The 23,002-nt window shown below is 38.7% G+C and overlaps 1 protein-coding gene across 1 annotated transcript; it reads left to right on the top strand.

The window, feature by feature from the left end:
• The first annotated feature begins 299 nt into the window (after window positions 1–299).
• DDX46 (DEAD-box helicase 46) lies at window positions 300–21,348 on the top strand. The gene is made up of 23 exons (XM_085236794.1): window positions 300–448; window positions 3,493–3,675; window positions 3,934–4,074; window positions 5,602–5,719; window positions 6,357–6,522; window positions 6,816–6,967; window positions 7,256–7,369; window positions 7,601–7,766; window positions 8,036–8,156; window positions 8,511–8,686; window positions 9,197–9,318; window positions 10,119–10,197; window positions 12,036–12,118; window positions 12,703–12,867; window positions 13,112–13,274; window positions 14,187–14,380; window positions 14,954–15,091; window positions 15,493–15,642; window positions 16,280–16,477; window positions 17,002–17,220; window positions 17,798–17,942; window positions 18,551–18,624; window positions 19,336–21,348. The coding sequence occupies exons 1-23, from the start codon at window positions 432–434 to the stop codon at window positions 19,381–19,383; spliced, it is 3,132 nt and encodes a 1,043-aa protein (XP_085092920.1). The 5' UTR covers window positions 300–431; the 3' UTR covers window positions 19,384–21,348.
• The last annotated feature ends 1,654 nt before the right edge of the window (window positions 21,349–23,002 follow it).

Here is a 23,002-nt window from a genome sequence, read left to right as displayed (position 1 = left end):
AGCCCTGGCCTCGCTGTATCTCCTCTTTTGGTTTCATACCACGCACGTGTCAGCTTGGTGCTCAGAGCACCGCTGCACTGGGTGACGCGCAGGGCGCTTCTGAGGACTCGGGAGCAGGAAGCGAGGCTGCGGCTGGCAGCCCGGCTGCCGACCTGGGGCTCTGCGGTTACTTTATCCCGTCTCTCCGAGGCACCTCTCGCAGGAACGCTTTGCTTTTTCTTTTTTCTTCCCTTTTTTTATTTTTCCCCGATTCCTCGCCTCCTGCCCGCTCAGACGGCTTTGCGCCCTCCGGCCTCCAGGGGGCGCTGCCGCCCCGCCGCGGGCAGGAAGTGCCGCGGGCCGCTTCCCGCCGCCTCGCCTCGTCGTTCCGGGTGTTGGGGCTCCGGATGGCCGCGGCCTCGTAGCGCGAGGTCCGCACCGCCATCGCCGCCATGGGCCGGGAGTCCAGGTGAGGGCGACGGGGTCACGGCCGGGGTCGCGGACGGCCAGACCCGCTCCGGAGCCCGCGGGTTCTTCGAGTAGCGGCTCGCCGGCTGCGTGTGGGAACAAAGGGCCGCGGCGGCCTGCGGGCGCGCTGAGGGCGCTGCTGGGTCCTCCCGCCGCCTGCCGCGGCCCTCCGTCGTTCCGAGCAGTGGGAGGCCGGGCTCGGGCTTTGAGAGCGGGCTGTGGGGCCGTGGGACGGCGCGGGGCTCGGGGCGCTCCGGGTTTCCCGGCCCGGCGCGGTCGCCTTTCTCGCTTGTCACAGCCCGGTTCCAGGGCTGTTTGTCCGGCGCCGGGCTCCCGGGAGCGGCGGTCCGTAGCGGTGCTGTGTGCTGCTGGGCTCAAACAGCGGGTCTGGGCCTCTCGGGGCTCATGTGGCCTCCTCGGGTTTGGTGTGAAGTAAAAACAACGGTATCGTCAGCCTGCTACGCTTTTTAAGTTTTTTTTTTTTTTAAAGTTTCTTATTGATGATGTTGGAAATATCCAAATAATTGTTGTCAGGACGGTACCTCTGATAAAAGCAGATTTTATTCGCGATTGCAATGGCGGGCGTCCCGCAAGCAGGAGCGTTCCTATGGCCACAACACGACAGCCTTTATACCCTGTTTTCCGCCCCTTGCCTCCCCCCCTCCCCTGTTTCCCCACTGGCTGGGTACTCCAGGTTCACAATCTGATCAGAAGGTTTACATTTGTTATTTGCTTGTTAATTTGTTTGTTATCTGGTGTCAGTCCTGTCGTCTCCAAGATGTCTCAATGCTCTTCTTGTTCATACTGATATGATGATTTTCTTCAGAGTCTTTGTTAAACAAAGAGTACAGAGGGGAAGTGCCTGATCTTCCTCAGTACCTTCTTCAGGCACTCCCTGAGGCATGTAACAAATTGTCCTTTTAATTTGTGCAGGATGCTCTTGCAATGTGTATGGCAAAATATACATATATACACCTATATACAGAGCGTGCATTCCTGGGGAGGGTTCTTCTAGAAAATAAGTGATGTAAACTATCAGAAACCCCCCCCTCTCAAAAAGAACTATGTCTGCAGAGACCACGAAATAAAAAAATATTATCCAATTCTAATGCAGAAACAACATTGGATTCCCACAATGAGGCGTTTATGGAATTTAAGTTTCAGCATCACCATATTCCTTTTGTCCTCTCACAGCTGATACAAACGCCTTATTTGGTGTTTTAATTAATTCAGCAGTAAGGTGGTCATAACTCCTTGTGTGTGTCGGTCACTGCTGCCAGGTGCTGTGGAGCTGCTCACAGCTGTTAGGCTTTAAACCAGCTCTGCTGTGTGCTGATGCTGTTGTTGCATCTGTATTGACTAGTTTAATCTATCATCAAATTTTAACGCTGAAACAGTGTTAAAACACAGGCTGCTAACAGTCCACAGGCTACAAAATCTGCTGGCAGCTCAGCTCCAGGTGCTGGCTCTGCATCTCTCAGGACTGTTTTGCTTACCCCAGTACAGCTTCCATTCTGATAATGTGTTTGGTTTTATTTGGGCTTGAGGGTTGGACCGAACAGAGAAGTTGGCAGAAAGCACGCACAGAACGTGGTTGTAAACCAGGCCATGGGTCTCTTCTTGTATAAGCAGCCCTTGCTGGTCCCAGTTGTGTCCCTTGCTCTCTCAGAAGCCCCATCCCTTCTGCAAGTCTTTGCTGCAAGTTCATGGCAGCTGTGTGGTGAACCAGGTTGTACAAATTAAAAAAAAAAAAAAAGTAAAATGGGGCTTTAAACTCAATTGTTTAATGTGGTTTACAGTGTTCAAAATGTTTTAAAAGAAAGAGAGAAGAAATGGTGAGGGTGAGAGGGAGTAGTGGGTGGAGAAGGGCAGGGTAGGTGTTGGATTTGCTGTAGGGAAATGCTTATCAGACTGAAATGAGATGTCGGGATTTGTTGCACATTGTAGAGGAAAATGCAAAAAGAAATCGTGGGGGGAGATGGGGAGCAGTTCTCTTGGCATTTTGTGGCTGAGATTGGAAGAAGGAAAAGATATCTGACAGTGACAGATATTCTCCACGTTCAATCGTACTCCTGGTAGGCAGAATCTGGATGTCACACTGCTACTGCACTGATTCCAAATGTGCACAGTACCAAAATATACCAACATGCTGAAATAAACTCTATTATGTTTAGCACCAATACTGTTGTCATACAACTCTGTTGGCAATGACAAAAGGGAAAGAATGTGGGGGACTTGAGGTCCTGCCTTCTCTGCTTCTTCCCACTTCCCAAGCCTAACTCTTGGGGAGTGTGGAGCATTGGTGAGCCCTGGGCTGTGGGAGGATGGATCAAGGGAATTATTCTGATGCTGTAACTGATAGGAACTGGAAAAAGAGGAGACAGTGCACTGGAGGTCCTCTGTAACGTGTATGCTTATGTGAAGATTTTCTGGGAGAAAGTACTGCTGTCTCCTGCAGTTTGATTGGGATAAGAGAGAATTAGTGAAGGGAGAAAATCTCCCATCTCCATCATACACCTTAAAGCTTTTTTCCTGTTGTTTGAATTCAGCATCTTAAAGGCATTGACCACTGAGGCATCACGTGCTCACATTTATTTTTTCTTTAATTGCATTTTGAGAGCCTTTCCTCTGAGCAGAGGTTCAAGTTATGTAGCTTATCTGAAGGAAAGTTATATAGGGATCAGCAGCAACAACAGATGTTCAGCAAACTTTATGAGATAGCTTCAAAGAGACTTAGTCTTTCCGAGCACATAATAGAAATTAGGGAATGTCTAAACAGGACATTGCTTTTGATGTTCCAGAGTTCTCGTGATATGGTCATATAAACACACTAAAACAAAAGCGTGCCAGAGTCATTCCTCTGATTTCAGGATCCTGAGGGTTGTGTGTACACTAATTGATTTTGCAAAATGACTGCAAATGTTTAGGAATTTTATAAGTACCACAAATTACCATAAATAATTCACGTGGGTATGACTAACCTCCCTTCCCACTGCAAACTGTCCTCAAACTTACTCTCACCTTTATTCCGTGACCTTACAACAGGCACTATCGGAAGCGCTCTGCGTCGCGGGGACGCTCTGGGAGCCGCTCTAGAAGTCGTTCTCCATCTGACAAAAGAAAACGTGAGGACAGGCGCTCCAGGAGCAGAGATCGGGATCGCAGACGGGAGCGGTCGCGCAGCAGGGACAAGAGGAGATCTCGTTCTCGTGACAGGAAGCGCCAGAGGTATGAGTTCCAAACATGGGAGAATGCTTGTTATCCAGTACTGATATTCTTCCTCTGCAGCTGTTTACTTTGTTGTTGTTTGTAATAGATTTTACTGCGCTTAATATTTTTGCTACTTAAATGATGTTTTGGTGCTGGTGTTTGTAAGCTCTTAGCGATCTTGATGATTATTGGATTCCTTTTAAACCTGTTCCTTAGTAGCAGGCTAAAATGATGCTGTTGTCACATGCTAAGCAAGTGCACTTTGTTTTGGGGCAGACGTTCAAGGAGTAGAGAAAGGGAACGGAGTCGGGAGAGAAGAAGATCGCGGAGCCGAGAGAGAAGGCGCTCCAGGAGCAGAAGTAGAGGCAGACGGTCTCGATCCCCCAGTCCGAGCAAGAACAGGAAGACAGAAAACAGGTATTTGTGTTCATAAATCATAGAATCAACAAGGTTGGAAAAGACCCACAGGATCACCCAGAATCATCCACGGATCACCAACAGCTTTCACTAAACCATGTCCCTCAACACAGCGTCCAAACGTTCCTTGAACACCTCCAGGGTCGGTGACTCCACCGCCTCCCTGGGCAGCCCATTCCAGTGCCTGACCACTCTTTCAGACAAGTAGTATTTCCTAATATCCAGCCTGGATCTCCTCTGGCACAGCTTGAAGCCATTCCCTCTAGTCCTATCACTGCTTACGCGAGAGAAGAGGCCGACCCCCAGCTCATTACAACCTCCCTTCAGGTAGTTATAGACAGCAGTAAGGTCTCCCGTGAGCCTCCTCTTCTCCAGACCGAACATTCCCGGCTCCTTCAGCCTCTCCTCATTAGGCCTGTGCTCCAGACCCCTCACCAACTTTGTTGCCCTTTGTTGCCCTTCTTTCATTTCTCTTGTTACATTCCATATCATAGTAACTAGCTACTGTAAACATACTGATACACTGGAAGGAATCATTGGGCAAAACCAACCAAAGATTTTGTATGTAGAGCAAGGAGAATTTTCTGAGGGTACTGTAATTTCCCATCACTTAAAGTCCCTTGATGGACTAAGTATTTTTGTATTCCTCACTTGAGAGTGTGTAAATGCTATTCTGTGTATGTATTAATTATTTCTCATGCTGTTTGTTGTGGGAATGTTTTTGTAAAATGAGTAGTAGGTCCATAAGTTCTAACAACAGTCTGTATAAAGAACAAGCAGGTTGACAAAAATTTAGAAATTATGAGCAGCTGGAATAAGTCTTTTAGGATAATCGTATGGCCGGCATTAGAATTATTCAGTGGGCTGTGAAGTAATCTTAATGAGATTTAATTGGCTAACGTGAATTTTACATTTATTGTTATGAGCTAGCAAACATTTGGTTCAGATACATTTCTTTATAATAGGAAGCACATTATGATAATAAAATCTATGGTAAGTGGGCTTTGTTTTAAATGGAAGTCTGCATGTTGCATATGAGTTCTATAAGCAGCTTTTCCCAGAGAGAGGTGTTTCAGTGTCCTTCAGACAGCAGTGTATTTGCAGAGGGACATTCAAACTTCCATAGCAAGGAGCAAGATCGCTTTACACTCCCCTAGAAATAGAACAAACAGGACTTTTTTTGTATCACTTTTCAAACTGCTGTCTTCAAAGAGGTGTAGAACAAACAAGAGAACCACTGGAGTGTCTGTACTAAGTGTTCTGGAACTGAATGCTGCAGCTTGGCCCTATGAAGAAATGAGAAAAACATAACCAGAGCATGTGAACAAGTAAATTGCAATAGGTTGTACATTTCTGGCAGTTTCCATGAAACAGAGAAAGATTTTCTAGGAGATACTGTGCACTTCATAAGATATTTGAAAACACAGCCCTGTTCATGGTGTTCATGGTTTTGGTTCTATCCAACACATTTATTCCCCCCTGAGAAAAAAACTAATGTTTTAAGAAATCTTTGCTGTTACCTTTCAGATCAAGATCTAAAGAAAGGACAGAAGGTGTGGAAGTTTCCAAAGAAAAGAAAAAAGAGAAAGATGACAAGGAAGAAGAGAAAGATAAAGATACCAGTGCATCTACTGTGGCCACTGAGGTAGGAGCTCTTAGGATAATCTTTTAACTTTTAAATGTATAAACCAGGAGTTAAGATAGTCATAGATTACTGTATTAACAAAAGAAACAGGATTGGCCAGAATCCCTGCTGAGTGAGAGAGTCCCACCCTCTCCTGTTACTCCTGTCAGAGGGTGTGCTTTAGTTCTTGCCATTAGAAACGTTCTGTTCCTATTGTGCTGTCAGCAAGGGCTTCCCATGCATAGATGGGTCACGTTTTTGTTGTTGTTCTTGAAGGATTTTTGGAAGTAGAGAGCAACAAGATGGATCTTCAGTCTTATATGGATCCGTGGCTAAAATGAGTTGAAACTCAGTGATATACAATGTGCTGCTCTAATAAAAAAAGAGGAAAGTTTTGTTCATAAAGGAATTTTTTAATTCATTATTATTTTAAGAATTGCGTACGTGCTACTATTGTGAAAAATAAAACAGCTGAATTTTGTATTTTAAAGCATTATATTTGCTGTTAGTGTTTTTTGTTTACTCTTGTGATAGGTCTGTGTATGCTCATTGATCAGCTTTGTGCTCAGTAACGTTTGTTTGGAAAGGTCCTTTGACTGAAGTTTAGACAAATGCCAGTGGCCGTTAATTTTCACTGTTTGATTGTTTCTTGTCATAGAATTTTGATCAGAACAAACTAGAAGAAGAGATGAGAAAACGAAAAGAAAGAGTGGAGAAGTGGAGGGAAGAGCAACGCAAGAAGGCTATGGAGAACATTGGAGAACTGAAAAAAGAAATCGAGGAGATGAAACAGGGAAAAAAATGGAGTTTGGAAGATGATGATGGTATTTCAATTTTATATGTAACATTTACAACACGTTTGTTCCTAATAATATTTTTATTATCTTTAAAGCATTTAATGACTTTTCAAAATGTGACCCATGAAATAGCAAAGCCTAAATCTTGTCATGGCTTCAAACATTTGAAGGTACTATTGAGATTAACAAACTGGAGAAATTTTTTATGAAGAAAAATGATACAGTAATAAAAATGGACTGTAATTATTTGGGCAGACTAACAATTTAACATATGAACTCTTTTTCCTCTGTTTTATTCCCATATTTCTTAATCATATTAGATGACGATGAGGAAACTGCAGAAGGAGAAAAGGAAGGCAATGAAGTTGAAGATGAAGAGTTAGATCCTTTGGATGCTTATATGGAAGAAGTAAAAGAAGAGGTCAAGAAGTTCAATATGAGAAGTGTGAAGGGTGGAGGTGGGAGTGAAAAGGTAAAATTGTGTACTGGAATATTTGTCTTTTGAAAGGAGCTTTGTGTTTCAATGTGGAAATGGTTTTGGAAAAAAGAAGGTAAGAAATAGGTTAGATCCATTTAGTGATCGTTTGCCTTCACTTGAATTTTCTGATGTTTTCAATAAGCTGATAGCATTATCCTCATAAAGATAATGTATGAAAAAACGGCGTAATGCGTTCAGAAGTACAAATATTCTGTATATTTTATACAGCATTTCTTCTATGTGATAATGCAATACTTTCTATTAACTTTTTTTCTTTTACAGAAATCTGGACCAACTGTTACCAAAGTAGTAACCGTGGTGACAACCAAAAAGGCAGTTGTAGAGACAGAAAAGAAGAAAGGGGAGCTCATGGAGAATGACCAAGATGCAATGGAGGTAACTGAAATGTCTTGTGTTTGGAACAATGAAAGTTAAGGTTTGGGAGAAACGTGAAATAAATTGATGAAAGAATGATTTGGACTCCTCTCATAGTGAGAGCAGATTTTCAGTGTCTGGTTTAATGGGCTAAGGAAAAGCTCTTGCTTCTGAGTCAAGTTTCTGTATAAACAAATAACAGCATCTCAGGATGTCATTAATAGCAACTTACACTAATTACAATCTATACAGTATTCTTCAGAAGAAGAGGAAGTTGATCTTCAGACTGCCCTAACTGGCTATCAGACCAAGCAGAGAAAGCTGCTAGAACCAGTGGATCATGGAAAAATAGAATATGAGCCCTTCAGGAAAAACTTCTATGTTGAAGTACCTGAACTAGCTAAAATGACACAAGAAGGTAAGTACAAGTATGAGCAGAACACGTTCTGATGTGTAGGGAAACAGCAAATCCTGATTCAGCATGGAGTATTCTTGAAGAAAGGAGCAAAAAAGTACTGTACAGTTCAAGACTTTGTGGTAATTTTGAAGAGAATTTGGATGGGAGAGAGAATTTTTTTTGAACAACAGAATGAAAATGAATCAGATCCCTATTACTGATAACCTCATTCTTCAAGGTAGCAAATAAATGTCAGGTTTGATTCTATTCTAATGCAAACTCTGTTTCAGAGGTGAATGTGTACCGACTGGAGATGGAGGGAATAACAGTCAAGGGAAAAGGCTGCCCCAAACCAATAAAAACCTGGGTACAGTGTGGTATTTCCATGAAGATTCTTACTGCTCTCAAAAAGTAAGCAAGTGACATACAACCAATGCAGTGCTTGATTTTGTTTATTGTGTTCTATCATACATATGTGAGAAAAACGTTCTTCGCTGCATAAAGCAGCATGTCCATGTCTGCTGATGTTGTGTGTGTAGTCATCCGAAGGTTTTGCAGTCAGTATTAAAACATTGTTACAAACTGTTCCTTCTGCCATTTGTATCATGTTGCTGCTCATTTTTAAGGTGTTTTTAGAATGATGCCGATCCATAGATGTAAATATGAATGTGTAAATCTCTCCTAGCATGACTGATGTGTGTCTGTCAAATCATATTTTGGTCTTATAATCTCTTTTTTTAATGTTTTTTTTTTTTCCCCTTTAAGACACGGCTATGAGAAACCCACACCCATTCAGAGCCAAGCTATCCCAGCAATTATGAATGGTCGCGACTTGATTGGCATTGCTAAAACAGGAAGTGGAAAAACTATTGCATTTCTGTTGCCCATGTTCAGACATATTATGGATCAGAGAGCTTTAGAAGAAGGAGAAGGTCCCATAGGTACAAAGCATTTATTTTCAAAAATACTATTTAAGTAAACAAAAGCTCAGTCGTATGCTTTAGAAGATTCTTCAGTTCTTCTCTTGTTTATGGGGATAAATGCTTACTGTTCCTATAATCCACTAGTGAACAGCTTTAGTTAACGAGCACTGTGCTGTTTGTTGTTGCTTGTGGTCACTCTATTATTTAATGTTGTATCAAGAGCACTTGTATATCCATATATCTGCAAGGGAGGCCTTGGTTGATTTTAAAACTTTTACATGTTTTCTGCCTCATCCTCATGCTGTCAGAGCTCTCTTTCTTGAAATTGCATCTTTAAAATAATACTAAGTAATATATACATAATAATTTATGTTACAGTAATAAATAATTTATGTTAGTAAGCTAGAAAGCGAGCTGCGTATACCTCATGCAAATGCTTTGAACTTCATTACAAAAGCTTATTTTTTATTGCTTAAATAACAGCATTTCTTCTATTACAACATATGATGGGTATGCTTTGCATTTCAGCTGTCATTATGACACCTACTCGTGAGTTGGCCTTGCAGATTACCAAGGAGTGTAAGAAGTTCTCAAAGACCCTTGGGCTTCGAGTTGTTTGTGTTTATGGAGGAACAGGAATTAGTGAACAGGTATGCAAAAGACATACATTGCTTGTCAAATTACTCTTGGACTTCGTTAGTCAATGCTACTTTTGAAGCAGATATAGTTAATTCTCTTTCCCATAAAATCCGGTATGTTTGCAACCTTTATTCTGAACTTTCTCTGTATGAACAGCACTAATGTAAAAGCTTAAGTGCTTGCACATAACTTAGTCTTAAACATATCGATATTTTTGAAAATTCTTAAGTGTGGTCTTTAAAATTTAAGACCTTATACGTGCACTGAGCATGACGATAATTGAACTACTTGTGAGATGTGGTGGTTGGAAAATGAGCAAGAAGCTGTATTTCTGTGAGTATTCCCCTCAGGAGTCATCTCAAACAAGAACCAGGAATGTTGGCTTTGATTTGTTGCATTATCAAATATTGCATGTCGGTGAAATTTGGAGATTAATTTCCAGGGTATTTTTCTGCTCCACATTTATGGAAATTTGATCTTTTGGTTACCTGTGTCTATCGGAGCGTGGCTTTTAAACATTGTGAATACACCACTTGTACTTGCATGACACATAGTACTTCATACAGGCTGTGAGCTGTAGTGGAAGTCCTATCCCCTCTGTAACTTCTTCAGGTTTTCAAGATTTAAAGAAATTCAGAGGTTTAAGGAAATTGCCAAGTCTATTAAATAAGCAGTTTACATTAATGAAACATCTATACAAAAGTAATTGAAAATGTATGTAGCTTTTTTGTGAAGTCATACGTGTTTCTTTTTTTTTAAAGAAACAACACTAATAGTTTGTTAAATTGAGTTTACTGTCTTTTAAAATCAGATAGCTGAACTCAAAAGAGGTGCTGAAATTATTGTTTGCACACCTGGACGTATGATTGACATGTTAGCAGCTAACAATGGTGAGTAGAAAACCTTTTCCTATGGAGAATTTTTTTATATTTGTTGTGTAATTCTAACAAATTCAAAAGATCATGTATTTTGCTAAATGCTTTTATGGAATTTTCTTATATCTCTTCAGGCTGCACTATCTAGCTATTGACAATATGCAGCACTAATAATAGGTGTAATCATATATTGGCTTGGCTTTTCTGGGGGAGGACAGGAAGTGTTGCATTCTTGAAGAGTTTCTGAGAATATTTGTTAAATGTAAAACATGGTGTTCCAAATTTTTACCTTCAAGTTGTTTTGATAAGAGGTTATCTGACAGTTACTTGTTGTGTCTGCCCATTGGTCTGACATTATTGTTAGTGTAGCTCAGCAGTTACTCGCTTCTACTTGAAGAGTATTTGGCTGCTTTTATCTGTTGGAATAAAAAACAACAACCAAACCACCAGACAAAAAAGCCCTCCCTACATGATTGTGAAAGAACTGACCTTGCATCAAGTATTCAAGTTGGTTTGAACTGAGACACTGCAGCTTTAAGAGGTTTTGTCCTAGTGTAACCATTGCATGCTTGCTAGATAAAGTTTTATTATTAAATTATTCCACATCAAAACCTCTACTAAACTGTTGACATTATTTAACTTCTGTGGAAAAAGTACCTTCAAGAGATATAGAACTGGGCTTCCAAGACTTAAATCGTCAAAGGTAGGTACATTAATGCTGTTCCCAAGTCAATTTACGAAGTTAATATTTGGGGATGGAAGAGAAAGGGTGTTAAGTAGATAATGTAGATTTTAATAAATATGTATTTTGTTACTTAAGTGTGAATTCCTTTTAAAAAACGCAGCGCTAAATCACCCCCATAAAATAATTGGAAGCTTCTGCTGCAATTTGCTGAAGCTGAAAGGACCAAATTCTGCTGTAGTTTGATAGGCAGAAGCCTCAGTCTTGGTCGTAGAGAATATGAAAACATATATTTCATTTTGAGAGCACTCGACAGTGTCACTGTGCAGTTGTTTGGAAGTGAATATGTCCACATATTTATATATTTTGAGAATATGATTGCTAAATCCTTGAGTTAAATCCTTTTGATGAAAGGGAACCTCTTAGGTATTCGTTTGGGAAGGGTGTTAATTATCCTGTTCATCCTCAGCTGCAAATGTTTGCAGATACACAACCTGCTCATTTTGTTTCCAGCTGTCCCAGAGTTTGGGGTGGTCCTTATTTTTAAATCTGGTAGTGATACTGGGTAGGTTTAAATCTTTATATATTCGTTTGGAAAAGACCGCTTGCTCTGTTTTATGCATATTATTAGCAGTTAACTAGAATTACTGATTATCCTCAAATAGTTATTCCTAGCTCCAAGGAAGCATTACAGATAATATGTATAAAAGGAATTTTTCTGAGGCTGCAACAGTTAGCACTGGACTTTGCCTTCCACACATGCGCTGTAATCTCTAATATGTTTTTTTCTAGGTGGCGCTGTCAGATTATGGCTGATGTGGCTCCTTGCTTCATCTCAGTCTTAGTTTTATGATGTGTTTTGGCGAGGGCAGTTTTCTGAATTTTACAGGTTCTTCTGGCCCTATGATGGTATGCAAGAGAAGAGTTTGACAAAATAAAGGGCCTAGTGCATACTTTACACGTTTCCCAGAATGTTTGAGATTAAAATGAGAACATTGAAATTCACTTTTAGTGAATTTTTTAAAAAAAGTAATTAATGCATTTCTTGGAAGATAGTGAGAATATCCGTAACATTTAAATATATATATACATATATATAAATAAATTCCTGAGGGAAACTAAATTTCCATTTGATTTTGTTTCCCATGTGCTTTTTCCTCTCCTTTCTCAGGTCGGGTGACAAATCTCCGCAGAGTCACATATGTTGTCCTTGATGAAGCAGACAGAATGTTTGACATGGGTTTTGAGCCTCAGGTAACTGATGATATGCCTGAAAATGCTATGAACTGCTACTTTTCACTTAAAGGATTTTGCAGTACGCTATGCGATGTAACTATTAGACTGCCAATAACAGAATGTGCTGCATATAGATGACAATTTAAACGAATATTTTCATTTTTGCATTATCCTCACACTTTAGTTTTGATAAATTCTTAATTAGAACGTAATTTCTCTCTGATCTGTATACATGTGTTTGTTAGACATGCTAGACAGTAGTTGCTGGCAGCTTTGGGCAGCCAGAGCTCTTTCAGTTTTCTTCAGCTATATTGTCCTCCAAAACTAAAACCATTCCTTTGTCTCCTGAGCTGTAGAGTTTCTGCAGCAAGTCTTAGGTTTTCTTTTGGGTTGCTGGGGGTTGGCACGTTACCACTCAACTTCCTGTTGACTCCAACCTGTCTTGCAGTGTCACCTAGGTCCCAAGAGGAAATCTGCAAAGAAATATTTTGTATTCGATGTAATCCATACATTACCTAACTTATTAAATAAGACAGCTCTATATATATATGAATTTCAGTTACAGAACTTGAGTACTAACAGGAAATGTTCTCTTAAACCAGGTAATGCGCATTGTAGACAACGTCAGGCCTGACCGTCAGACTGTCATGTTCTCTGCTACTTTTCCCAGAGCTATGGAGGCATTAGCTCGGAGAATCCTAAGTAAACCCATAGAAGTGCAGGTTGGAGGCAGAAGTGTTGTCTGTTCTGATGTGGAGCAGCACGTTGTAAGTATCACACATCCACTTTGCTTATCTTCTTTCAGAAGGTTTCCAGCAATATAAAAGGAGCTTTTATTCTTAGATGTTTGGTGAGTTCTGCCACTACTGATGGATGCAGCATGGGAAAGCGACCTCCTGTTCCTGATTTTTTATTATGCTATTTTTATGCCTTTTATCCTGAGTGTGTTTAATGACTGAAGGTACAATTTATATTCTTTTTGCTTTCTCCTTTTTTTCTTTTTTTTTCCAGATTGTGATTGAAGAGGAGAATAAGTTCTTAAAGCTACTAGAACTTCTGGGACATTATCAGGAGAAAGGATCAGTTATCATATTTGTGGACAAACAAGAACACGCTGATGGGTTGTTGAAAGATTTAATGAGAGCTTCTTATCCCTGCTTGTCTCTTCATGGAGGTAATCTGCAATTTTAAGGGCTCACATCAAGATCACCAACCTAGAATACCTATATGGAGTAGTGAGGAAGGAAAGCATCTTGCCTAGTTCCTGGGTAGTACCAGATTAGAATATTTTGTCATAATTAGCTTTTGCTTTGTAATTGGGGAAATATATTTGTTTCTTAATTTTGAAACAGATGGGACAGTTTTCTTCAGTTCCCTGTGAGATGTCATCAGATACCAAATCTTGTCTCAATGCAATGGGGTTGTGAACTGAATGTTAACACTTCCTAGGGAACATTACTAGCTCCGTAATGTAGAGTAGTGAACACCAGCTGAGGGAGTATTATGTGAGATGTTGTTTAAAATTCCACAATAATAGCAGCTGTTGTCTCACTTTTCTGCCTTCAAGAGGTAATATAATGGAAGTAGTTTAGCAGTGAGAAGAGGCCATCTCTGTAGGATGTTGTCCATCACAGAGTATTTGTCTCAATATGAATATTGTGCTCTTGAACGTACAACAACCAATAAGTACAAAATCACTGTTCATGTAGTGCAACATTGGAAAAGGGGAAAAAATATCCTCATTTTTTTGAGTGTTCCATTGCCTTTAGTAACCAGACAAAGTTGCCAGATGGGATCTGAGCTGAAATATGAAGTCAAGTAGAAATTATTTCAAAACTTTGCAGGATTTTGTAATGGGAAAACTGAAGTTTGAATTATTGTGGATAATAGACTAGATAGAGGTTTATTATCCTGGATAATTTATATTGCCTGTGAGTGTAAATGTATGGAAATGTTTCATAGGGTTTGAGTTTTTGAAGTTGAAGAGTATTTTGACTGATGCACAAATTCTTTTGAGTCAAAATCAGAAGGTAGTTAATAAACATGAATAAAGGCCCAGCTTCATAATGTGTCTGGTTTCCTGCAGGCATCGATCAGTATGACAGGGACAGCATAATTAATGATTTCAAGAATGGAACTTGCAAACTTCTGGTGGCCACATCTGTAGCAGCGAGGGGTTTGGATGTAAAACAATTGATGCTAGTGGTCAATTATAGTTGTCCCAACCATTATGAAGATTATGTGCACCGAGCAGGCCGAACTGGACGAGCTGGTAATAAAGTAAGTGTAATCACTTGCCTGTTATTGTTAGTACTGAAAAAATGGCCTTATTTACTGCTTGATAAAGGTGTTCTCGAGGGGTAGCTACAGAGGGAATATTTTGGTATTGATGTGAAGAAGGTTTTCTTTTAGAGTGCCTTTACGGTTTTTGAGAGATGATGTGTAAAATACACTCTGAATTTTAGCACTGCGGAAGTTGGAATTTATATTTTCTTCTGCCATATGGATGTCCTTTTAAATTCCATTTGTAGCTTAAAGTTTGGTGTTTTTCACCATTGCAAATGGGCCTCACTAAGGTTTTCTTTTCTGAACTTGCAACCATGAAAGGGTTGAAAGGAAAGAGTTCAATTTCTGCCATCTGTGGTTGATTACCTCTATATCAACTTCCTGGGAAATCACATTATTCATTCTACAATCCCACTGAAAGAAAAAAAAAAAAAAAAAAGCATGAATATCACAGTTATTTTTATTGACCAGAAAAAACAGCATCTCTTCAAGGGCATGACAGTAATGTTAGAGATAAAGTTTCTGTAGAGGTTGTTCTTTACCATCTTTTAAATTAATTTTGACCAGGGATTTGCATATACATTCATTACTGAGGATCAGGCTCGGTATGCTGGTGATATCATCAAGGCTTTGGAATTATCTGGGAATCCAATTCCTGCTGATTTAGAGAAGCTCTGGGCTGACTTCAAAGAACAGCAGAAGGCTGTAAGTAATCTTTTATTCCGTAGTGCACTTTGCTCTGTGTTTAATGCTGTGGGTCCGGTTGTGCACTCTGTACAATTGTGAGTCGTTGCTGAGTTCATTGAGAGCACACACATGTGCTGAGGTTTTGAGATTTAGGGATTTGTTGTTGTTGGTTGGTTTTGGTTGCTTTTTGTACAAAATCCCGGTTGTGTATTGCTTCTGCCTGCTGAATTAACACAACTGTTTTTATCGTACTTCATTGTAAAGTACAGTATTGAAAATTTGAAGAGCTTTCTAAACATCTAGGGTTTGCTTTTTTAGTAACTTTAATTATTTTTGTATTTCTATAGTTATCTTATTACTTTGGGAAATTGATTTTAAAACTTCAATTTATAGATGGAAACACACTGTTTTTATTTTAGGAGGGAAAGCTGATTAAAAAAAGCAGCGGATTCTCTGGCAAAGGCTTTAAATTCGATGAAACAGAACAGGCCTTGGCTAATGAAAGAAAGAAGCTACAGAAAGCAGCTCTTGGCTTGCAAGATTCAGATGATGAAGATACAGCTGTTGATGTAAGTGCCTGAAGTTTTTTGAGGATTTCCAATGTATTCATGTGTTGTTTTTTTCCAGTAGGTTACAGAGCATGCTGCAGAATGCATGGATTTTTGTTATGACATGTCCCATGCTGCTGATTTAATCAATTATATTCCATGGGTAGATGTGTATTCTTCGATAGAGAAGATGTATAGCTCTCCTATGAAGATCTTGAAAATATGTTCCTGACCAACTGGTGTTTTATACATAAAATATGTAGTGATGTAAATGTCACAGAGGTTAATACTGATACTAATCTTCCATAAATGAAATGGGACAATTGTCCCAAACTGCAGTTGCCTTCAATTACAAACTTTTTTTTAATGTGTTGTGTTTTAAAGAAATTCACAGTGGCCTTTTTCTATTTCTAAATCCTTACTAGATCTCTTTCAAAATGTTAGACTCATTTTTGTGAACTTGCAAGTAAATGCTACGTTCAAGCTTACTCCTGATTAGTAGATCTGTTCAGTTTGTTCTGTAGTTCTGAGCATGCTTCCATCATTTATGCAAGATTTACCTGTGAACCGTGTGAACTAAATTGTCCTTAGTGTTTTCTGTCTTTAAGATGATTTTTAATGGTAAATGCAGTGATTTAATAATATTTATTTTGGTCAGATTGATGAACAAATTGAAAGCATGTTCAATTCAAAGAAAAGAGTAAAAGACATGGGAACACCAGGATCATCAAACACTCCTACGCCATCAGCTGGTAATGCAGAAAAACTGGAAATTGCTAAAAGATTGGCTTTGAGAATCAATGCCCAGAAGAATCTTGGAGCAGAGGCACAAGTATTTGTCCCCTTCCATTTTAAGGTAAGCCCTTTACAGTGAAACAGTTTTTCATTTTGTGACTGCTGTTTTGTTCATTGTTTCTTCTCTCTGATGTTATACTGCAATATGTAGCTCATTATGTAGCTGCTGTCTCAGTTGAAAGTTGTCGTTTTAGTAATTGAGCTAATTTAATACGGAAGTGGAAATATTTTGTCTGCCTTGGCAAAAAAGAAATCAAATTGTGTAATTTTATCAGTAATGAGAAATGAATTTGATTTTAGCAGAGCTGCAGAATATCTTTATCTGCTGTAGCACGTAATGCACAGTTTGGACTTGGGGAACGTGGTCTAGTACTTCCAAAGGTATTTTGAGCTGGAGGTGTGAAAGACAATTAAGATCTTCTGTACGCAGGGACATTCTGAAGATGTATTTGTATGTTGGCATTTATAATATGTAGAAAGCTTTAATGAAACCCTTGCTGGCTTGCGTGGGACTTGTTTGGATTACATTGTTTTCAACATGGACCTGTTCTTCTTTCTCTTTTTTTGATTGGTTGGTTTTTACAGGACGTGATGCAGCAGGCTACAAATGCTATCCTTAGGGGAGGCACAATTCAAGCTCCTACAGTATCTGCTAAGACCATTGCAGAGCAATTGGCTGAAAAAATCAATGCTAAGCTGAATTACGTACCTATAGAGAAGCAGGAGGAAGAGAAACAGGATGGTGGACAGAATGAATCTTTTAAGAGATATGAAGAAGAATTAGAGATCAATGACTTCCCACAGGCAAGTAAACATTTTGCTAATGACCATTGTTTAACAAGTACAGCTTGGACAACGGTCACTCCAATAACATGTTTTATTTCTATTTCTTATTCTAGTTGAAATCACTACATCTGTGGTTACTTTTCAGTGTATTGGCAGTGAGTGCTTTGGATGTATTACATGTATTACACACAATATCCCCAAAACAAGCATCCCTTACTATACAAAAATCTTTTTACCCTCTTCTACTGACTTTCTCATATCCAAACCTTTGACACTGTCTAGTGTTATGTTTGAGAGGTCATACTACTATCTATGACTCTGATACTGTTCCTTTTTGTTAAATGGAAGTACACAGAATATTTGCCCTGGAGGTCTAGTCTTCCTGCAAAAAGTATTAAATAAAATATTTCAGTGCTGTTTCAAAAAATTGTAAGAAGTTACAGGTTTTAAACTTCCAGTGTAGTAAAACAGAAGGTCTTTAGGAGGTCTTGCTTCTGTAGTACTGTTGTTTGTCTAAAAGGTCAACTATGCTTTGAAATGCTGTTGTGTTGATGCTTTTCTGCTTGTTGATTCTCCTGTATCCTTTCCCTTGCAGACTGCCAGATGGAAAGTTACCTCCAAAGAAGCGCTACAGAGAATCAGTGAATATTCTGAAGCTGCTATTACAATCAGAGGAACTTATTTCCCTCCAGGCAAAGAACCCAAGGAAGGAGAGCGAAAGATTTATTTGGCTATAGAGAGTAAGCATTTTTTCTTTAAATATTTCAATGAAATATACTACTCTAGTTTCATTATTAAGCATGGAATCTCTACAGTCAAAGTGTTTGGATGCTCGGTTACAGACTTGCTGTGGTTACTTGGCAGATAAATGTAATTACTAAGGAAGCATTCATTTGTCTCAGTACCCTTTGGCAGATGATCCACGGGGAGCACAGAGATGCTGCTCCTGAGAAGGCTGACCTGCTACAGAACAGTAGCAAACATTGATGAGATCAGTTTGGGGGAGAAATAAGCACAAAAATGTTGTTTGTGACCACGTGAAATAAAGAGAAAAATTGAATTTATGGGTTTTGGCTGAAAAAGGAATAAGAAACTATATCAACTACCGCAACAGAAACTTTGCAAGCTTTGTGGTGATTGAGTGCAATCTTTCTTAAAGATACTTATACATTTATTTATGAATACTGTAATTTACAACTGTCTGTTTTAAGTATTTTCCTTACAACAGACTGTCCTTACAACAGGCATTCTATACAATACTAATGTGTTCATCAACAAATAGTTGAGGATATTTGGCTTTACAGTGTTTGTGAAAATAGCCAACATCGTTTAACTTTTTTGTCTTCAGGTGCCAATGAATTGGCTGTACAGAAAGCAAAGGCAGAAATCACACGACTTATAAAAGAGGAGCTTATTAGATTGGTGAGTGAAATGTTCAGAATGCAGAGAGAAAATGCTTCAACTAATGCTTTATGAAATTGATCTCTACAAATGTTGGTACTCTGGCACACGTTTATATTAATACCAGGGACTGGAACCTGTAGAAGTTTAAAAATAAAAATAAAAATCATTGAGCAGCCCAGAAAATACATTACTTTGTTCAATATGGCTGTTATCCAGCCACCAGATGGAGATAACACCTTAGCAGAGCACCCCTTAAATAATCAACTCTTCATTTATTTCCTAATTTCAATACCATCAAGCAGGGGGGGAGGAGAATTTATTCCCCTTATTTTAATCCTTTGTATGTCCTCAGAGATTTAGTTTGCTATAGCATTACAGCATACCCAGCTGATAATCAGCTGTGTACATTTTTTTTTTTCCCAATAAGATACTTCTTGACAAATAGTGGTGTGAGTTCTGTGGCTGAGGAAACCATGGCTTCCTCTGAAATAGCCCAAGTGTGACTATGTTACATTACTGCCTTTGTTGTTTTCCTTTTAAGGAGTCTTTAAAGACTTACTTTTTTCTCAAAATTATTGACCTCTGCACACAAATGTTTCACAAAGGAAGGAGGTTGCTAATGGACTGCTTATTTACATGTAACATGGATTTATTATGAGTGAGCTTTTATTGCAATTAATTTCTCCATTTTTGCTTTTAACCATTATTTATTCTCTCCTCTATTTGCAGCAAAATTCATACCAACCAACCAACAAAGGAAGATACAAAGTTCTTTGAGTACTTGGAGCAATCTGTCTGCTGGTGGCTGGTGTGTGAGACTTCGTGGCTTCTATTGTTTTTGCTGTTTACACTGCTTATTGTAAATTAAGATTTTTTTTTTTATTTTGTCTTGCGGACATTTTTTAACAGAAAATTGATATTTGCTGAGACATCTTAATTCTTTCCACTAAAGTTAGCAGTCTTAAAGCAGACCAGTTTTGGCAAAGCATGACTTAATTTAAAAGTGCAGTTTATATACTTTACACCATAAAGAATATAAAATAAAATGATTTTAATTTTCCTGACAGGCTATGCTGTTAAGTAAATTAAACAGTGTTGGGATTTGTGTTGGAAATTGTTAGAATGTACCTGCTTCATATTGCGGGGAGGATTCACATCATATCAGTTTATACTGGAATAATGATAAAACACCAAAATAAAGGCAGGATTTTTTCCTGATTGATCCATAGTATCTCTCTGGCTGGTTCCACTCACAGAAATTCCCTGTACAAATGTCCATCTAATGTCAGAGAGAAATACTTGAGGTCTGGTTTTTAAATCTTCTCATCCCTTTTGTCTTCCATTTTGTCCTTATGATCCAGGTTACAGAATAACTCTTCAGTGTTTTTTTTTCTTTTTTTTCTTTTTTTTTCTTTTTTTGTAAAGTGGAATGTTTTGTAGTACGAAAATAATTTCCATGGTTTTTTTTTTTTCTAAACATCAGAATTTTAGGATTTTATTTTTTTCTCATTCTCTGACATAAGAATGAAAGCCTGTTTCATTTAAAAAGAAATACTCAGAGAGAGAAAGAAAAAAGAGAGAAGCCTCTTTTGTAATGAATATATGACTTTGTCACAATTTTACAGTGTTCTTATATACACATTTAATGTGATTGTCCTTGGGGTTGTTGTCTTTGTTACTGTTAGGACATGGCTTTAAGTAGAAATTGATAACAATATTTATGAATTGGATCCACGGAATTTGACTATCATTGCAGTCAGTAAGCTACCACATTACTGGGACAGGCAAGAACTGACTTTTTTTTTTTTTTTGAGGTCTCATCCACATAATCATTAGTATTTGTGATGGACTCCTTACTCTAACCGTTTAGCTTTCCTCACTCTACTTATTTGCAGCATAAACAGCAGTAATTGAACCATCTTGTTCTGGCAGCTGCACGACTTTGGAGGTGATGACTTTCAAAAGGACTTTTGTAGAAAGCTTTTCTTAGCTGACACTGAGAAGAAACGTGTCATTTTAAAGTAGCTGTGTATATACTGCTTTCATTCTGGTGAAGACAAATCGTACAATCTGCATCATAGCTGTATAAATTTACAACTTTGGTTTCCAATCTTCAGGTAATTCAAATGGCCATTTCCATTTGCTTACAATTGTCTGTTATTCTCATGTTTGTGTCTTACTTTCAATACGGAAAAGGGAAGTAATGATGATATTAACAGCATACATTCAGTATAAAAACACCCATAATGTAACACTTGCCAGTGTTAATCCAGTAAGTCCTTGGATAGAACAAAGAGAAGCACGCAGTAATGCATTTAAAAATTTAAAATAGAAATCTCAAGCTAAAAATTTATGGTTTCCTTTAAATACATCAGGTTTCTTTCTGTTAAAAAGTGGATGTTGATATGTTTCATACAACTTTGTGCAATTGTTTCACCTTCTGACACTGTCCTCCAAGAAGAGTAACAGATTTGGATGTATTTCATGAAGAGCACTTTCAAGTTTGGACAGTCGGACATTTCTTTAGAAATCTTGTTTCAAAATGTTCGGATATATATTGGTATCTCCTAAAAACAAACAGAAGGGCACGAAGGAAACATTCTTGTGATTTCCAGCTTTGCTCTGTTGGATTTCAGAGCTGAAACAATGTCTAGTCTTTAAACTTCCTGGGGTTTTTAAATGCAATGTCAATATTCCTATGTTTTTTAAATTCCAGCAAAAATAAAAAATAATTTCAATGTATATTTTTCAGAAACAGTCTTTTCGAAGAACTTACCTGTTTTATACCTTGCTTCCACATTTTCTTTGAGTTAGCCTTATACTGTTTGGAGTAGGAAAATATGTATAGTAACTATTGCTTGTCATTTTCTACTAGAAATGCAGTAGGATGCAGATCAGACTCAGTTAATAGGTGCTGCTGCTGGGAAGGAAGTTGCAGTAAAGGTGTCTGAATACATGGAAACAGGAGCTAAATGCATATAAAACAGAAGAAAGAAATTCTCAAATTAACAAGTATACAAGGTAAAAAAAGAAAAAAAATAGCGGAGGTGAGAATAAAACCTGAGAGAAGAGAGAATTAAATACTGGAAAGAGTGCACTTGGTTATTCCCATATGTGTACAGGGGAATATAGACCAGAGTTTTATAAACATCTCTGTTTCAGTGCTTTCCCAGGAATCTGACCTGGGCAGATTCCTGTCCCCAGCTGTTGGAAGAGTGCAGGGGTGATGTGCTTACATTTGTTTGTTAGAACAAGCTCTGCTTATGAGTTTTGTTACCTACCCAAGGTGAAATGTTCCTAGCTTTCTAAGTTACCCTGGTGCTTGCAGTGCTTGAATAAACAGGGAGTGGTATTTTGGGTGGGTAAGTAAAGAAATATTTTGTCCTGGGTCACGGACAAGTTTTTGCTTATGTTCATGAGAAACTGCTGTTATTTCAGAACTACTGCCATGGTTAAAGAAACAAATATGTTTATTTGTAAGAATGGAGCCTGTGGAGGTTGCCAGAATTAATTTTTAATCTTCTGTCACACACTCTCAGTGCTGTACAACTCAGTGCAGCTTTTTTCTAAGTTAGCCTGAATGCCCTGTAAGTAGGCTGGAGATGAACTGAGGTGCTCAGCCTGTCAGTGTTGGTGTAAAACCAGCCCTTGCCACAAGTGTAATCGCAGTGAGTTATTCATGAGCGTCGTGCACGGTCCCTTCCCTTCCCTACATCCGATCCCAAGATCAGGATGTGTGCGCGCACGCTGACCTCACGTGATGCCCGAGGAATGCACTTTCCTTTTGATTATTTTTCTTGACCCAGATCGCTTCCAAATATGGTCTCAGCTTAAACAAGTTTGTATTCTTAGAGCTTGGGCGTTTGCAGAAGAAATTCTGGCTTCCAACTAACTGTAGTGGCACGGGGGGAGCGGAGGCGGAGAAGAACCTAAAAATGTAAAGATAAAAGGTGCCCAGCTGGACTCCTATTTGTCCCAAAATGTACATTTTGTACTGTGTTTATATGATGGTAGACAGGAAGATTTGTTTTGATATTTTTAGCTACAGTGGAAACAATTGTTTTTAAATAAATGACTATTGCTGAGTGATTGCCACCCAAACACTGCTTCTCTGAGACTTCTCATCTGAAACAGATTTAAATGGTTTTTTTATCCAAACTAAGAGAAAATTGTTAAGCTAATCAGCATAAGCAGAGGTAAAGTAGTTAATACCTCAGAAATTACTAGTTGTAGTGAGCTAAACAATTATTAATAACCTACTATGAAGTGTGTGATTATTATTTTATACTTTGACCATTCTAAGTATGAAGTTTATCATCACAAAAATGTTTCTTAGAAAAACAGATAGCACTGGGCAACTGCTCTGAAAGTTACTGCTTAGTAAGGGAAATGTTAT

Source organism: Meleagris gallopavo, chromosome 15 (genome assembly GCF_905368555.1).
Source record: "Meleagris gallopavo chromosome 15, MGAL_WU_HG_1.1, whole genome shotgun sequence".
In the NCBI taxonomy this organism is placed as follows: Eukaryota; Metazoa; Chordata; class Aves; order Galliformes; family Phasianidae; genus Meleagris; species Meleagris gallopavo.
Note: the sequence above shows the minus strand (reverse complement) of the source record. Positions and strands in the feature narration are given on the sequence as shown.